Source organism: Emys orbicularis, chromosome 4 (genome assembly GCF_028017835.1).
Source record: "Emys orbicularis isolate rEmyOrb1 chromosome 4, rEmyOrb1.hap1, whole genome shotgun sequence".
In the NCBI taxonomy this organism is placed as follows: Eukaryota; Metazoa; Chordata; order Testudines; family Emydidae; genus Emys; species Emys orbicularis.
Window position 1 is genome coordinate 10,372,307 of NC_088686.1, and position 17,314 is coordinate 10,389,620.

The window sequence follows — 17,314 nt, forward strand, 5'->3', positions numbered from 1 at the left end:
TACCTGGACGTGCCGCCCCTCTCCGGAGCGGCCGCCCCAAGCACCTGCTTGACAAGCTGGTGCCTGGAGCCGGCCCTGAGCAAAGGTTTATGTTCTCATAGTCTCCAGACATGGATGATATTCCTATTCATAAAGTCTTGGAAGCGGGACACTGTCGTATTTGATGGCTAGCCGTGGGGAAGAGAAGATGGTGGCAGGGTAGGTACTGGAATTGAGCAGTGAAAATTTAGCACTTCAACTCTCCTACCCTTGTTGTTCTCCTACTATGCAGGTATATTACATACAAAAATACATTAAAATAATTGTATTTAGGTTGCAAAGTTACCTAAAGGTGCAAAAGCGCTCAAAAGTTAGGAGATGGCTGCCCAGGTAACCTTAATTCTGCCTCCTTGTACAACCATCCTGGGCACTGAACATGGCAGGGGTCATGTGGAAATCATTGTATGTGATCATGTAATTAATGTGTATCATAATGCATATATACCCGGAGACTGAATTAAGGTTGCACAGGCAGCCATAAATGTGGTATTTCCTAACATCTGAGCGCTTGACTTTACAAACTAACGTGGCATCTCATTGCCCACATACTCTGCCCTCCTGGCTGTATCTGCTCCGAGAGCTCTCCGGCATACCCAGTACATTGTGTGCTGCAACCCTGGCTGTGGGCTGAGCCCGGCTCTTTAGAACGTTCATGTTTGGTTATTGATGTCCCTGAGCAATTAAAGCGACAGAATGGGGAATTATTATTTTCAAAAGCTTATTTCTCAGCCAAACTTAAATGGAATTTCATGGGACACGTGAAAGGCACATTTCTAGCCTTGGGACTTTGTCCCCGCCAAACTTCAAAGCTCTGCTCAAACAATGGAGGGGATAGAGCTTCTCAAAATAGGTAGCAAGAATCTTGTAATGGAAGTTAGGTAGCCAAGTGGCTACCAACACCCCCTATAATGAGGAAAAGAGAGATACTGTAATATGGATAGTGTCTGTTTGGAGACAAACCGCTATAAAACACTGCTTGGTTAGAGTGACTAGATCTCTGAAACAGGAAATGGAGGTACTTTGCTTAACGTTGTTTTGCCAAGCTGGGGATGGGGAACTCTGGGAGGGAGTTTGGGCAGACTGGGAAGAGGGGTTTAGGAGCTGAGGGGAAGGAAGGATCAGGACATGGGTACTTGGGCGTGATTGATAATTGGTAGGGAGTTGAATTGGGGGCTTCTGTGGGAGGTGAGAGTGAGTCTGGTTGTGGGGAGTTGGTACCAGTTGGTTTTGCTGCTGGGACTGGGTGGAATTGGGAGCTTGTCACCAGGAGAGGGGATGCAGGAGTATTCCTTGGGAGGTGAACATGCTCGTGAGCTGCTCCTGTCTCCCTGGTCAGTCACTGCCCTGCCCATTTAGTTTTCCCTCCTTCCCAATGCCCATCACGTTCCCTATCCCAATGCCCTGCTAGCAGTAGGCTGTGTTTCCTTTGGCCTACGCTGCTCCCCACTGAATTGTACATATGCTAGGGGGCCAGGGAGCCTTTCTGACCACATTCTCGGTACTTTCCCTAGTCCCTGAGCTGTGTCTGGCCAAGGCTCTATTTGTTTTCTTTCTGTTATCAGTGTCTGTTTTATTTGTCAGTGGTGCCGGGCATTTCGTGGTTTTTTTGAAATCCCCGTTTATTTCAGCATGCATGGTGCACTGTTTCCTGGGTCAGAAAACCACACTGTCCTCCTTCAGACTGTCTCAAGAGAGAGGGTGGAGTACAGGGGGGAGGGGGCTGAATGTTTTAGGGAGAGAGGGCGGAAGATGTATGCTCTGTAAATTGGCGCATGTGTTGGGGGAGCAGATAGGTTGGAGGCACATGTCAAATGGGGGAGAGCTGGAAGGAAGACACATGTCATTGAGATGGGGTGCTCAGGATTCTCCTCCTCCACACATGCCTTCCAGCTTCCTTCCTTCTGTTGTCGCTTACCTCCGGTGCCCCTGCCCACCTTAGCCCTGGCCCTAGATGCAGCAGCCTCCCCGCTGCATTCTGAGCACGCTACCACAAGGGAGTGTGGAACATAATCCAGGATATCCCGTGTGAGCATACTCAGAATTCAGCGTAGAGGTGGGCAGCTGACAGGCAGGCAGCGCAGCTGGGCCGGCAGTTGTAATTGAGGTGGGAAGAGGATAGTAGGTGGTAAGCAACCAGAGAGGCAACACTCAGACAGCATGCCAATGATGTATTGAAATTGGAAGTATCTAGTTGGCGGACCACTGGGAATGCCCCACCGGGTAGACAGCTGGTCTCTCTGCTGAATTTTCCACACAACAATGCTAAACTCTTGTGGGCAAGAAATAATAGAAAATATTCTGTAAAATGAGGGTAGAGTAAAATTGTGCCCTTTTAATCCCTACATTTCTACAAGGGGGGATGGCCCAGCCCCAGTTCTTTGGACAGGAGCCTGAAATAATCTGAACTGGCTCAATGTCTGAGAGAATCTGAACTGCCTCCATTTCTTGTCTTCCTTTCTTCCACCCTAAGATTAGTTTTGAGAATATGAAAATTCCAACTTAGGTTCAGCATTCAAGCAAGTGTGAGCCCAGCCTTCCCTTGTGTGCCTCCACGCCTGCAATTGTGAGCCCCCAAGAAGAATTGTGGTGCAAATCAAAGTGCATTTTGCCCACAATCAAGTAGTTACAGCTGCCTGTGCAACTGCAATTCAGATGCATGTGGGGAAATTACTGGTGCATATTTTATGGGCGCAAACTTGCAGGCTCTGTCTAGACTAGCAAAACGAGGCGTATTTAGCAAATATAGAAGTTCACACATTTTAAATGATGCATTTTAAAACACCATTTAACACCTGCTGTAGACAAAAGGTATGTTTTCACAGCAGTTACAGGTGTGATTGCAGATCCCATAGGCCAGGGGTTCTCAAACTGGGGGTCGGGACCCCTCAGGGGGTCACAAGGTTATTACGGGGGGGTCACGAGCGGTCAACCTCCACCCCAAACCCCGCTTTGCTCCAGCATTTATAATGGTGTTAAATATATTTAAAAGTGTTTTTAATTTATAAGGGGAGGGTCACACTCAGAGGTTTGCTATGTGAAAGGGGTCACCAGTAAAAAAGTTGGAGAGCCACTGCCATAGGCATACCCATGCTAGCTTTACTCTGGCTAGCACAGCTGAAAACAGCAGTGAAGATGCAGCGGTACGAGCGTCAGCGCTGGCTGTTCCTGGGCACATACCTTCATTGCTAGCCCATGCCGGGGCCTTGCCAACACATCTTCACTGCTACTTTTAGACACACTAGCTAGAATTAAGCTAGCGCAGATATGCCTACCTGAGATGCAGTCACATCTCCGATTGCAGTGCACACCTGCCCAGAGATAATTGTGTTTAAAAACATGATAGCTAGTCAGTCAAGCCACTGTCCTTGTCTACACTAGGTGGTAAATGGTGTTAAAAGCATGTTAATTAAACACCTGTTAGCTGACACTTTTGCAGTGCCACCTCATTTTCCTAGTCTAGACAGGAGCTTAAGGCAGGCCTATGCACAAAAATGCACTGAAATAACTAAACTAGTTTTAATTCACACCTCTTGTGACCACAAAGATAAGACAGAACGAAACCCCTCTTTCTGTAGTCTGGGTGCTGTGACGTGAGCCTACAAAGTCAGAGCATTATTCCGCTGTCAGACCTATCACAATGCAGTGCCAAGCAGCTCTTCGTCTTGCGCTAGCATTTCCAAAAAGGGGTCTCTTGATCACTGGGCTACGGCTAGCGTAACTTGTGAGTGCTGCACGGGGGGTGGGGGGGGGTCTACTCAAGAGGGAGTAGCTCCAGTCGTTCCGTAGGGGCTCTCTGGCCGCGGGGTAGAGAGAGGCGTTGAGAGGTGCTCCTAAGAGGATATGCCATGATAGTGACTGTGACTAGAGCCCTGCAAATCCGCAGGTATCTGCTTTATATCCGCAGATCTCAGATGCAGATATATGTGGACCATTTTTGCGGAGAGCAGCTCCCCCACAGCTGCCAGTGCAGGTCTCCCCGACCCGGCTCCAGCCGGGGGAGGGGGCCTCGGAGCCGCAGCCCGGCCATGATAAGAGCTAGGAGGGCAGCTGTGGCAAGCAGTGGCAGACCCTCTACCTGCCCTGGGCGGGGGGCCTGAGCAGCCCCCAGCCTGTGTCTCTGCCCCCCAGGCCTCCCGCCCAGGGCAGATGGAGGGTCCACGCTGCGGTTCCTCACAGCTTCCTGCCGGGCTGAGGCTTCGAGGCACACGCGCGCACACACACACCTCCTGCTGGAGCCCGGTTGGGGAGAGCCGTGCGGGCAGCTGTGGGGAGCCGGCGTGGAGTTGCCGACCCTTCAGCCTCCCTCCGCACCATGGGCAGGTGGTTTGTCCACGGCGGCTCCCCACGGCTGCCCGGGCTCCCCAGCTGGGTGCCACACTGGTCTGGCTGGGGAGGTCCTTCGGGGGGGAAGAAGAGGGGAAGGGACAGGTGCCCCCTCCCCCCCGCCCCCCAGTTCCAGCACCACTGGTCACTGCTGCACAATGACCTGTGGAGCTGTTTAGAGCCCTGGAAATCCACAGACAGTTTTTGCAGATCACGGATCGGATGCAGATACACCTTTTTGTATCCGCGCAGGGCTCTAAGTGTGACATTCACTCTCTCGGCTTGCGGATATAAAGTATTGCATGACAATAAGGACATAAAAATTGCCATACTGCATCAGACCCGTGGCCTGCCTAGTCCAGGATCCTGTCCCTGAAAACAGTCAGCACCATCTGCGTCAGAGGAAGGTGCAAGAAACCCTGTATAGACAATTCTGGAATAAATAGCTCATGGGGGTAGTTTGTTCCTAAACCACGTCAATTAGAGATTATGGAAATGGAGTGGGTCATCATAGATGCAGAGAACACTCGCCCACAGGGAAAAGCAAAGGAAATTGCTCTTCTTCCTCTCCATCAACAACCCTGCCCCATGGACCTCTTCCCACCACTCATCCCCAGATTTTTGTACTGATACTATCTTGTATGCTTATAGTCACTACCTCTGAGTGATGGGAGCCCCATTGGGACAATCGGAATGATGTGCAAAAGTGAAATTGCTGGCCTTTCTGGCCTATACACACATGCAATGTACTCAAATCACAGTTCTGTTAACCAATTAAACATTTTTCTTTTTTGCTCTTGTTAGTATAGCTTTGTCACTAAATCCAATTCACACCTCTGTCAGTTTGATATGCAAAGAGAAATCAGACAATTTGGAAGTGATATTGAGGAAATACAAAGTGTAGAGTTACACTGGGGTGAGGGGAGGAAATATCTCTGCACAAAGTTTGAGTTGGAATGATCAATGTTTCCAGAAAGCCATCTAGTGGTTTTGTGCTAAAACAGTTGTTTGCTTTTAAACAGGAATCTGAAGCTGATAAGAGTGTGTATTAGGTTCTGAGAAACGATCAACGTTCGTACAAGGAAATATAAGTGTAGAGCACAAATTTTGGGCCAGTTTTGCATAGATTCTGTAGCAGAATCCGAGCCTTTAATATTATGTTTTGGAGTGACTTTCTATATTTGAGAGACAGGGTGGGTGAGGTAATATCTTTTATTGGACTGCCTTCTTTTGGTGAAGGAGAGAAGCTTTCAAGCTACACAAAGCTCTTCTTCAGGTCAATAATTGTATTATGCCAATCAGAAATATTTAAATTGCTGAAAGTACCAACGCTTGTCTTTTCTGAAGAATTAGTTCGATGCTGTGTGGACATTCTTACGAACACAGGGCCAAATCTTCATCTGACATAGATCGGTGGAGCTCCACTGACAGTTTACACAGGCTAGGTATTGGGCATGGGTAGTTGTAGTTGTTTCATATGTTGTAGGTTCTCTCTCAAAACTGTCCACTTCTTTCACAAAGAAGTAATCAGCTGGTGCTTCTGTAGTGAAATCATTCCACAGTTTTCAGTTGCAATTATAAATAACATTCAGAGGAGACAAATTTTTGCTATTAGTGTGTAGGTGCTGGGTGGTTTTGGTGGCCTGTGATATACAGAAGGTCAGACTAGATGATCTGGTGATCCCTTCTGGTCTTAAACTCTAGGACTTCATGCATTAATAGTATTTGTTTTTCCCTTCACTGAATGTAATTTTTAATCTGTGTCTTTGAAGGTGTATTTCAGTGCGTTAGCACATTAAACTGTTTTCTGTATAACATGTAATGTTAAAAAACGTTGGGCCAAATTCTGCCGTTGGTTACCTCAGTGCAACCTCATTAAAGTCAGTAGAGTAATTTAGGGCAGAATTTGGTCTGCTAGCCAAATTCTCCACATGAGCAGAGATTAAAAAGACTGGGACTGTTCATCTTAGAAAAGAGACTAAGGGAGGATATGATAGCGGTCTATAAAATCATGAATGGTGTGGAGAAAGTGAAGTGATATTTACCCCTTGATGTAACTCAAAAAACAGGGGTCACCAATGACATTAATAGGCAGCAGGTTTAAAACACACATAAGGAAGTACTTCTTCTCACAACGCACAGTCAACCTGTGGAACTTGATGCCAGGGGATATTGTGAAGGCCAAAACTGGGTTTTCAACTGGGTTCAAAAAAGAATTGGATAAGTTCGTGGAGGATAGGTCCATCAGTGGCTATTAGCCAAGATGGTCAGGGATGCAACCCCATGTTCTCGGTGTCCCTAAATCTCCGACTGCTGGAAGATGGAACTGGATAACAGGAGACGGATCACTTGATAATTGCCCTATTTTGTTCATTCCCTCTGAAGCATCTGGCACTAACCGCTGTCAGAAGACAGGATACAGGACTAGATGGACCATTGGTCTGACCCTCTATGGACATTCTTATGTTATGTTATGTTCTTATATTAAGATTTTCAGAAATCACTGGTAATTTTGGGTGTCCAACTTGAGATATCTTAAAAGGAGCCTAATTTTCAAAAAGTGCTGAGGCCCCTCAAAATCAGACGTCTTTAAGGGGTTTCAAATTGGGCACCCAAAATCACAGTTACTTAAATATGTGCCATAAAAGAGAATTCCACATAGCGCGGGGCATCACGCACAGGAATCTCTTTGTAGCGTTATATGTACCTTGTAGGAATCTATTTATTTATTTATTTATTATATTTGTTTGCTGATTTCACAACTCTTTTTTTTTTTTTTTACCCCTCCAACAGGAATCATTAACCAATGGCAACAGGAATCCAAGGATAAAGTGATCTCCCTATTGTTAACCCATCTGCCTTTACTGAAACCAGGAAACATTGAAGCAAAAGTGGAATACATGAAACTGTTGCCTAAAATCCTGGCTCATTCGATTGAACACAACCAACACATAGAAGAGAGCAGGCAGCTTTTGTCCTATGCTTTGATCCATCCTGCCACTTCACTGGAAGACAGGAGCGCTCTGGCCATGTGGCTCAATCACTTAGAGGATCGCACATCGGGTAGTTTTGGCAGCCAAAACAGAGGTCGGTCCGATTCTGTGGATTATGGACAGACACATTACTATCACCAAAGACAGAACTCTGACGACAAGCTGAATGGGTGGCAGAACTCTCGAGATTCTGGGATATGTGTCAGTGCTTCCAGCTGGCAGGACAAAAACCTGGGGTGTGAGAACGGCCATTTGCCCCTCTACTCTTCTTCTTCTGTCCCCACTACGATCAATACTATCGGAACTAATACAAGCACAAGTAAGTACCATGAACGTAAACCACTGCCGAGAGCCGTTTCTGGCACGTTTCTGTGGCATGTCCGCCCCACAGGAAAACATTTCCTTGCAGCACTTATCATATTAGAAGAGGGGGCCAGTTTTAGTTTGGCCCTGGAAAAACCCTTCTTTATACCTGTTTGCCCAGAATAGTCATTTTGCTGTTTTGCATATTGTAGGATTTTGAACACGAAGCTGCTTGGAACAAAGATTGAACAGCTAAGAGGTTATATAAGAGCAAAAACGTCCATTGTTGAAGGCTGCCACTTTCCTTTCATGCTATTAACCCCAGTTTTTGGGTAACATTTTCAGAAGTGCCTAAGATCCATTTTCAAAAGTGACTGAGGGGCTTAGATGCCTAAGTCTCATTGGAAGTAATGGAACAAGACTCCGAAGTACCTAAGTCCTTTTTGAAAATGGGACATGGCTCCTAATTCAGATGAGCACTTTTAAAAACATTAGCCTTTATCTCTATTAGGCAGAGATATGACTCTTATTGGTAACCTGTGGCTCTTAGCCGTGCAGTCTTCAGTGTTCTTTATTTCTAATGATGCAAAATTCTGCAGTCTTTCCCCATGCAAAGCTTTCACAGACTTCAGTGGGACCTACACAGTGGGCCCCAGAATTGGATAGTGCAGATATGCCCTGGCATTGTAACTGGCATTTTTAAACAGAGATTTATGTAGCTTTTATGTGGCGATTTACCCCCAACCTAAACTTTTGTGCCTGCTTACATCTTGGGTGGAGAACAAATGTAGCATTTTCCCAGTATGATTGGAGCCTGCTCTGTTGACTGGCGCTTGCTCTTTGTGTTGAAGGATGTTACGGGGGCTGGCATGCCTTTTACCCTGAAGAAGGGCAATCTGTACACAGAGACCTTCCTTAAGATAGATTACGAGGAATTGTTGTATCTTCGTACAGTGGGTACCAGGGTTTTACAAAGAGAGTCCAGCTAGTTTTTTTTCAAAACCAGGTTTCTATCTCAGCAAATCAGACACTTGCCCTCCTCTCCCTGCCTCCTGCTATACCTTTTTCCTTGCGCCTCTGCCTACCTTCAACCTTCACCACCTCCCGCTTACAGTGCTCTTACTTTCTAGCACTGACGGACACCTCCATCCGTCAAAGTGATCCCAGGGCCCAACTGAGTGCTGGCCTTCATATTCAGGGCCATGTTCTCTATTGCTACATGAGCACTAGTGCCTGTACTGTTAATGGAGAAGGTGACATCCTTCCCCAAACACCCCTGCTCCCATAATAGGAAGCTTGAACTCATCCTTTCCCCTCCCTCATCCTTGTCCCCCCCACCTTTAACCCATCCATCTCCACATGCCCTTGGACAAGCCCACCCTCTCTCTCCCTCTGGTTGCACAACTATCTCCCACACAAATCTCCAGGCCTTCGCTGGGGAGCAGATTTAGAAAGTGCTCCAGGTCATCCCTTTTGCTGACTCTGAACACACTAATTGTACAGAATGTAGAGGTAGCTTTCTGGAGGGAAAGCGGCTTGCAGTAAAGAAACTTACTTGTCTGTCAACCTGTGGAAATCCACAATGAAAAGTTGAGAGCATTAGAATGGTTATTAAAGACTTTGTGGTCTCTGTGGATAGAAAATCCATGCTTGAACAATCAGAGTATAGTAGTCCACCAAGCACCTGACTAGGATGATGATGGTGATTGTGAAATGCTGTGGGAGATTAAGGAGGCTACAAAGGCAGAAAACTCAATAATATTGCAAGATTTCAACTATCTTCATATTGTCTGGGTATGTGTCACGTCAGGAAGGGATACAGAGAGAAAATTTCTAGACACATTAAGTAAATGCTTCTTGGAGCACCTTGCCCTGGAACCCACAAGGGGAGAGGCAATTCTTGATTTAGTTCTAAGCGGAACATAGGATCTGGTCCAAGAGATGACTATAGCTGAATCACTTGGTAATAGCAACCCCAGTGTAATTAAATTTATCATCCTTGTAGGGGGGGAAATGCCAAAGAAACCCACCACAGTAGTGTTTAACTTCAGAAAGGGGAACTACATAAAAATGAAGAAGCTAGTTAAAAAGAAATTAAAAGGAACAGTCACATGGGTGAAATGCCTGCAAACCACATGGAGACTATTTAAAAACACCATAATAGAGGCTCAAACTAAATGTATACCCCAATTTAAAAAAAAAACAGTAAGAGGACCAAAAAAATGCCACCGTGGCTAAACAGCAGGGTAAAAGAGGTGGTTAGAGGCAAAAAGGCATCCTTTAAAATTGGAAATCAAATCCTAGTGAGGAGAAACGAGAATAAATTCTGGCAAGTCAAGTGTAAAAGTATAACAAGGCAGGCCAAGAAAGAATTTGCAGAGCAACTAGCAAAAGATACAATGAATAATAGCACATTTTTTTAAAGTCCATCAAAAGCAAGAAACCTGCCAAACATGGGCCACTGAATGATCGAGGTGCTCAAGGAAATTGAGGCTGTTGCGGAGAAGCTAAATAAATTATTTTCATTGGTCTTCTCTGCAGAGGATATGGGGGAGATCCCTGCACCCAAGCCATCCTTTTTAGGTGACAGATCTGAGGAACTGTCCCAGATTGAGGTGTCAATAGAGGAGGTTTTGGAACAAATTGTTGAATTAAACAGTAATAAGTCACCAGGACTAGATGGTATCACCCAAGAGATCTGAACAAACTCAAATATGAAATTGCAGAACTACTAACTGTGATATGTAATCTGTCGCTTAAATCCGCCTCTGAACCAGATGACTGGAGGGTGGCTAATATAACACTTATTTTTAAAAAAATGCTCCAAAGGCGATCCTATTAACTTCAGAACCAGGCAGATTGGTTGAAACCAATAGTAAAGTACAGAATTATCAGACATGTAGATAAAATGTTGGGGAAGAGTCAACGCGGCTTTTGAAAAAGGAAGTCAAGCCTCACCAATCTATTAGAATTCTTTGAGGGGGCCAACAAGCATGTGGGCAAGAGTGATCCAGTGGATATAGTGTACTTGGACTTTCAGAAAGCCTTTGACAAGGTCCCTCACCAATGGCGCTTAAGCAAACTAAGCAGTCATGGGATAAGAGGGAAGGTCCTCTCATGGGTCAGTAACTGGGTGAAAGAACGGCTATTCTTTCTCTCCTTAGCTCTTGTAACTAGTGCCCTCATTCAGGTGGAATTTCAAATCCCCAATGATTGTTATGAATTACCGTTATTACGCGCATTGCTAAAGTGCCCATCCCCATGGGGTGTAGGCGCTCCTATGTATATTTGGCTGGTGCATAGAATGCCATGTGGCAGGAACATTGCTCTCTCCTGCTGCACAGATTCTTTGCTGAAGGGTCAGACCCCAAGTGCTCCAGGCATGATGCATGTTGAGATTCCTGTCCAACTTCCCCACTTTGCCGCATCTTCAGCTAGTGCAGAAATTAAATGGCTCTTGCTGAAAGTACCTGCTATGCAGAAAATTCTATTAGGTTGTTTCACAGACTAGTCACCCAAGAGGGGACCGTTTTCATTAGGCCCTGGTGGGAGGGTGAGTGAGAGGCTGATCGTGAAAATAGCCGTGCGAAGGATCCAGTTGCATAGCCAGTGCTTCCTAAGTTAATAATGACCACAGCTTGTTTCACTTTTGCCACACTAGCTTCCTAATGGTCCTGAATGTTACTGCAGCCCTTCTCTCAGGTACTGTCTTTTGCATTGAGGCCTATAGTGAATGAAGGATTTAAACCAGCCACAATAAAATATATGTTCATTACACCTCTGCACTGAGCTAGCAAGCACTGGTCACATCCCCCCCGGTATCCATGGCGTTACACCAAGGCGTCTAACCAGTCTCTGGTGATGAAGATGATCCTGTAGGTTTTTAAATGCATGGGAGATTTAAAGGAGTGGGGAGTGTCTACAGTGCGCGGAGAGGAAGTGTCCATGTTGACAGGCAGATGTGCATTTTATTCTCTCTTTAGAAAAAGAATGGGGCATATTGTGCCTGGGCACAAAAGCGTATAAGGGGGAGCTTTTCTCCACTAGGTGCATCCCAGGGACCAGGCACAGTTTCACTCCCTGCCGTTTCCTGATCCTAGGGACTGCACCCTGCTAGCTCCCACCAGGGTGTGAGCCACCCCAAAGTGGGAGGGAGACTATAGGGTCATCCCTCCCCCCAACTGACCCGCAGGGAGTGCCTTCTGCACCCTCCTTAGGTGTGGCACAGTGGGCATGCTTCCCTGTATGGGCAAGCTCCAGGAAGGATAATGCCTCTGCCGGCATGGCGCATGCACCGTCTGGCCCAGTGTGTGCAGGTTTGGAATGACGCTATATGAGATTGCTCTGTAAACTGCAGCATTGCTCGCGCTCGCTATTTGATCGCGAATCTCGCAATATTTGGCATTCTTAAAGCCCCAGCTCCCGGAATCTGGTGATCATGGGAGAATCTCAGCTTTTGTTAAATAAAAGCAAATTCCTAGCCTTCCTGGTTGTGCTGGAAAGCTGGCAGATGTGACCAGGCCAGCTGGCAGATGTGTGCTGGAAAGGCTCAGAACAAGAAGGCAAATAACAAGATCCCTAAATTTATTATTGTTTTTAAAAATCTTGTGATTTTGGGGGGGGCCCGACTCATGGTTCTTGAATGCTTTGTGTTGGCAATGCTGAAATTATAAGAGGTATGTTCACACAGTGCTTTGGTCCCTTATGTTATGGGCTGAAAATGGGGCAGGTACGACACAGGGGGGACAAGTTTAGTCTCTGGGAGAGGAGGGAGAAGAGCTTGCTGTAGATGCCCTTTCTGAGTAGCTGAAGAGGAACAGAAAGACTGGGGGCACTGATCATCTGGTTTGAAAGGCAGTTGCTTCAAACTCTGCTAAGGAAGAAGAGACCTGAGACCGGAGTGGTGCAGGGCCACCCAGAGGATTCAGGGGGCCTGGGGCAAATTGCCCCACTTCTCCCCTCCCCCCCTCCCCCTGGGCGGCCCTGGGGTGGTGATCAGGACATTTACCTAAGGGAAAACAGACATGAATAAGGCAAAACCAGGTTGGGGGGAAGTAGCTTCTGAGAAGATGGTTATAACATTCTGTCTGCAGCAGGTGAATCATTGCAGGTGGAGATACCCGGCAAGAAGTTTTAAGTTCTTCAAGTGCTTGCTCGTGTCCATTCCATATTAGGTGTGTGTGCTTGCCACATGCACTGGTGCTGGAAATATTCCCCTCAGCAGTATCTGTAGAGGACCGGCTCTGACGCCCACTAGAGTGGCGCCCGCATGGCTCCCCCCACCCTCAGTTCCTTCTTGCCACCAGTGACGGTGCTGGAACATCTGCTGCTTCGGCTAGTGTTGTTTCGTTTCCTGTTCTTGTGAACTTTGAAAACCTGTGATATAGTTGTATATAGTTAGTAGTTTCTTAGTCACCCTTAGTAGTAGTTCTCAACTTTTCGTTGTCCCAAATGGGACTCAGCCCGGGGACGGGGCATGCCCCGGTGCCCAGGCTTTAAGCCCTGCGATCGCTGCAAATGGCCTATACCTGTCAGTGATCCACAGACCACATAAGGTGCTTAGGCGAAGGGCACATAAGTGGCAAGTGCCGTATCTGCAAGTCCTTCAAACCTAGGATGAAGAAGGAGCGCGATATCCATCTGAAAGTGCTCCTAATGGAGTCAGCACTCACTCCGGCACCGGAGCAGCAGTCTGACTTTGCACCGAGCTCCGCGGCCTCTGTGCGCAGTCCTCTGCCGGCGCCGTCCACAAACCGGCACCAGTCCCCCTCCACAGCTCCGGTGAAGAAGCCGAAAAAGACTGGGAGGGGACGTTCTCCTACCTCCCGTAAGGGATAGGAGGGGGCTGGGGGTGAGCCACGACCTGTGCCAGGCAGCTCAACACCCCCTTTGGGAAGTCGGGCACCAGTTCAAATCGAGCGGTGCAGCCCATCCCATGCTTTGCCTGCGACCCCAGATAGAGGTGCAGGCCCTAGCCAGCTTCAGGTGCCGTGGACACCCGAAGCTCTTCGAGTGGCTCAAGAGATCCTGACGCTCCCAGTGCCGCCCTCACTGGCTCCCGCGGTATCCCGGTCTTGGGGGAAACCCACGTTGGGATCTATGTATGTGTCCCCGCCTCAGCGGTACCGATCCCCATCGAGAGGGACGTCCAGCCAGCGTTCACCCACCCGAAACCGTCACGCCTCAGGACTGGAGAGGCAGTCTCAGCGGAGCCCTCTTCAGTCCCCGCACTGGGGGCACCGATTGAGGGACTCAAGGTGTACCTCGCTGATAGATTGGCGCAGACCCTCTGGGGCACGTGCCACCTAGCAAGAACTCCGGGACCAGCCCCGACCGTCTCCAAGGGCCCGGTACCGATCACGGGACCAATCTGACACCAGGGACCGCCGATCACTGAGCCGTAATCGCCTGCAAGGAGGTCGCCCTACTCAGGGCGATCCTCTCGACAACTGGTCCATATTAGCTTCCGGTCCCGTTTGATGTCCCAGTACCAGTCGAGTAGCACGAGGCGTGGATCGCCGGGTATCCGATGCGGAGCCGCTGAACACCGTCGGTCCCCAAGAGCCTAACCAAGACAGTATCGCTCGAGTGGTCGCTCCAAACAGAGGTAGCCTGCATGATCTTCCAAAGGTGAGGAACTCCCCAAGTGGGCCTGTTTGCTACCAGACAGAACAGGAAATGCCACCGGTTTTGTTCTCAACAGGGTCTGAGCAAGGTCTCCCTCCCTGATGCCTTCCTCCTGTCATGGTCATGGAGCCTGATGTACGCGTTCCCTCCGTCAGCAGGGCCCTGGCAAAGATCAAGAGAGACCAGGTGCAGGTTAACACGATTGCCCCGGCGTGGGCTCGCCAGCATTGGTTCAGCACTGCTCATGAGCCTGTCAGTGGCCCCTCCTGACCCCTGCCCAACCGACCAGACCTGCTGTTGCAGGACCACGGTCGGCTCTTACACCCCAACCTCGGGTCTCTCCACCTCTCGGCATGGATGCTGCATGGCTGAACCCAGAGGAGTGGATGCAAGGAGTCCAACAGGCCCTCCTGGAAAGTAGGAAGCCCTGACTTACCTGGCCAAGTGGACAATGTTTTCCCTCTGGGCATCCGAACGGGGCATCTCTCCCTCACGTTCCTCCATACAGGCTGTCCTGGACTACTTGCTCCATTTGAGGAACCAGGGCCTGGCACACTCTTCCATTAGAGTTCATCTTGCGGCCATCTCTGCTTTTCACCTGCCAATCCAAGGACAGATGGTGTTTTCCCGTGACATGACAGTCAGATTCTTGAGAGGGCTGGAGAAACTCTTACCGCAGGTGCGGGCTCCTGTCCCGCAGTGGGATCTTAACTTGGTCCTCTCTAGGTTCACTGGCCTGCCCTTTGAACCGCTGGAGTCCTGCTCCCTTTCCCATCTGTCATGGAAGGTCACGTTCCTGGTGGCGGTGACATCAGCGAGACGGGTCTCAGAAATTAAAGCCTTGATCTCAGAGCCACCGTACACTGTCTTCTACAAAGATACGGTTCAGTTGCGGCCCCACTTGGCCTTCCTGCCAAAGGTGGTCTACACCTTCCGTATGAACCAGGACATCTTCCTCCCAGTGTTCTGTCCCAAACCGCACAAGACCAGTGAGGAGAGGCATCTTCACATCCTGGACATCCGGAGGGCCTTGGCTTTTTACTTAGAACGTACCAACCCTTTCCGTAAACCAACTCAACTCTTCATTGCTACAGCGGATAGGCTGAAGGGTCCTCGCAGAGGATTTCCAATTGGATCACCTCGTGCATAAGGACCTATTACAACCTCGCAGTGATTCCAGGGGCATATTCAGGGGGGCACCAGAGCCAGTTCCCTACAGATACTGCTGCGGGGAAAACACCGGTGCATGTGGCGAGCAAACACACCCACAATGGAATAGACATGAGCAACGCATCTCAAAGAACACCAGTTACGGAAAAGGTAACTGTCTTTTCTAAAGTACTCGGCCCACTTTTCAAAAGAAACCATTAAACGATTTGGTGCAAAGACTTGTCCCTTCTGTTATGTTTGCACAGAGCCTAGCTCAGATCCTGATTGGGACCTTTAAGTGTTGCCACAATGCATAGAAATAAACATGGAGAGAATTATAAATAATTCCTCCATTTTCTGAAATGCTGAGACTTTTTTTGAAGTCACACAGAATGCAAAAAAGCGTCCAACTCAGCAGACTATCCCAGGTGATTTAGCAGAAGCCTGTTTTGCTGGATGGATCTGACGGGATTGGATTCCTCAGAATTGTTCTTCATCCTGGGTTTTTGTTGGGAAGCCCCCGTACTTGTCTCTCTCTCCCCCGCTAACCCTTCCTATTCCATTTGCCTTTGCTCCCTGCTCCTAGTTCACCTCACCACTGCTGTGGCTTGCTGTACGTTACCTCTCCTTTACATCAACGCTCCCTCACATAACTTTCCTGCACAAACACCCCTCTCCCAGGCGAGCTACTTCCTGGCACATTACAATGACTTCTTTTTGCATCGCCAGAGCCCTCACGCCTGCCATCAAACTGCTCTGATTCCGCTGAAAGATTTATAGAGTCTGTATTCATGGAACCTTTTCACCGAGTTTAATGCCAGGGGCAAGTATACACGTTTATGAAGCCGAGTGGATTTGCAATGTATCTAAATGTTCCCTCAGCCCAGCCCCAACCTTTAACGTTACGCTGTAACTTTGACAAACATTTGCTGCACTGGTTCACTGATCTCCTGTGTAACACTGAGCTCTAGCTGTGGTCCTGTGTTTTTATTCCAGTGTATTTATATAACCACATGTTCCATTGAGGGAAGCACATCGTATTCTGTGCAGAGAACCGCTGGAGGGGCAGCGGCAGCCAGTCACTTTCCCCTAGCATATTGCACTGGAGCACACATGAGAATTGCAGTGTTATAAGGTGCTGACGTTCAAGCCGACTTGAGGTGGCAAAGCCTGCTGATGTTTTTTGATGGCAACATGTTCTGACAATCTGCAGGCACAGCTGGAGACAACCCAGTTGTACTTCATACGCTCGTCCATAACCTTCCTTAACACAATATTTGCTTGGACATGAAGCACCGTAAGTCCACAAACAGATGCTAAAAAATAAACATGGCTAGTCAGCCTTTGTCCCAGCCCCTCGATTCAATCAATATGCCCATTAATCTTCTATTCCAAAGCAAATCCCTCAAATACTTAGTGTTTGTTTAGGTTTTTTTTTAAAAAGTTCCCGTTTTATCCATAATAGCTTCTGTCCAGCTGGTGGTCTAAACAGTGTGTTCCAGGGCACAGACTTCAGCATGCCGTCTCTACAAAGGTACCGCTTGTTTCTGACGTCAAAGCTGGTCAAAGTCTTTCTCAGTGGAGTGGTGATCTCGCTCTAGGACACTTAGTCTGGTGCCATGGCATATTATTGTTAAACACTGTTATGTTTCAGGTTTTAAATATGATCAATCAATGTCCATTAAAGAGTCCCCTTTGTGGTGTTCCAATATTGTTTACTTCCCCATGATTCAATCTGGACTCAGAGTGACACACTGAGATCAGATTCTGCCCTGTCGAGTTGCTCAGCAGGCAATGGCTTGGGGATGTCACACTGCGCTCTTCCTCTATTGCTAGTTTGCACTACTGTTGTTGTCTTATGTGATCACAGAGTTGAGAAA

At 47.9% G+C, this 17,314-nt stretch overlaps 1 protein-coding gene across 2 annotated transcripts in view; it reads left to right on the top strand.

The window, feature by feature from the left end:
- SAMD4A (sterile alpha motif domain containing 4A) overlaps positions 1-17,314 on the top strand; it is a 201,896-nt gene that overhangs the window by 114,491 nt on the left and 70,091 nt on the right. For both annotated transcript variants that reach the window (XM_065403693.1, XM_065403694.1), the window contains exon 2: positions 7,156-7,674. In XM_065403693.1, the coding sequence (XP_065259765.1) occupies positions 7,156-7,674 (519 nt within the window). The remainder of the gene's footprint in view (positions 1-7,155; positions 7,675-17,314) is intronic.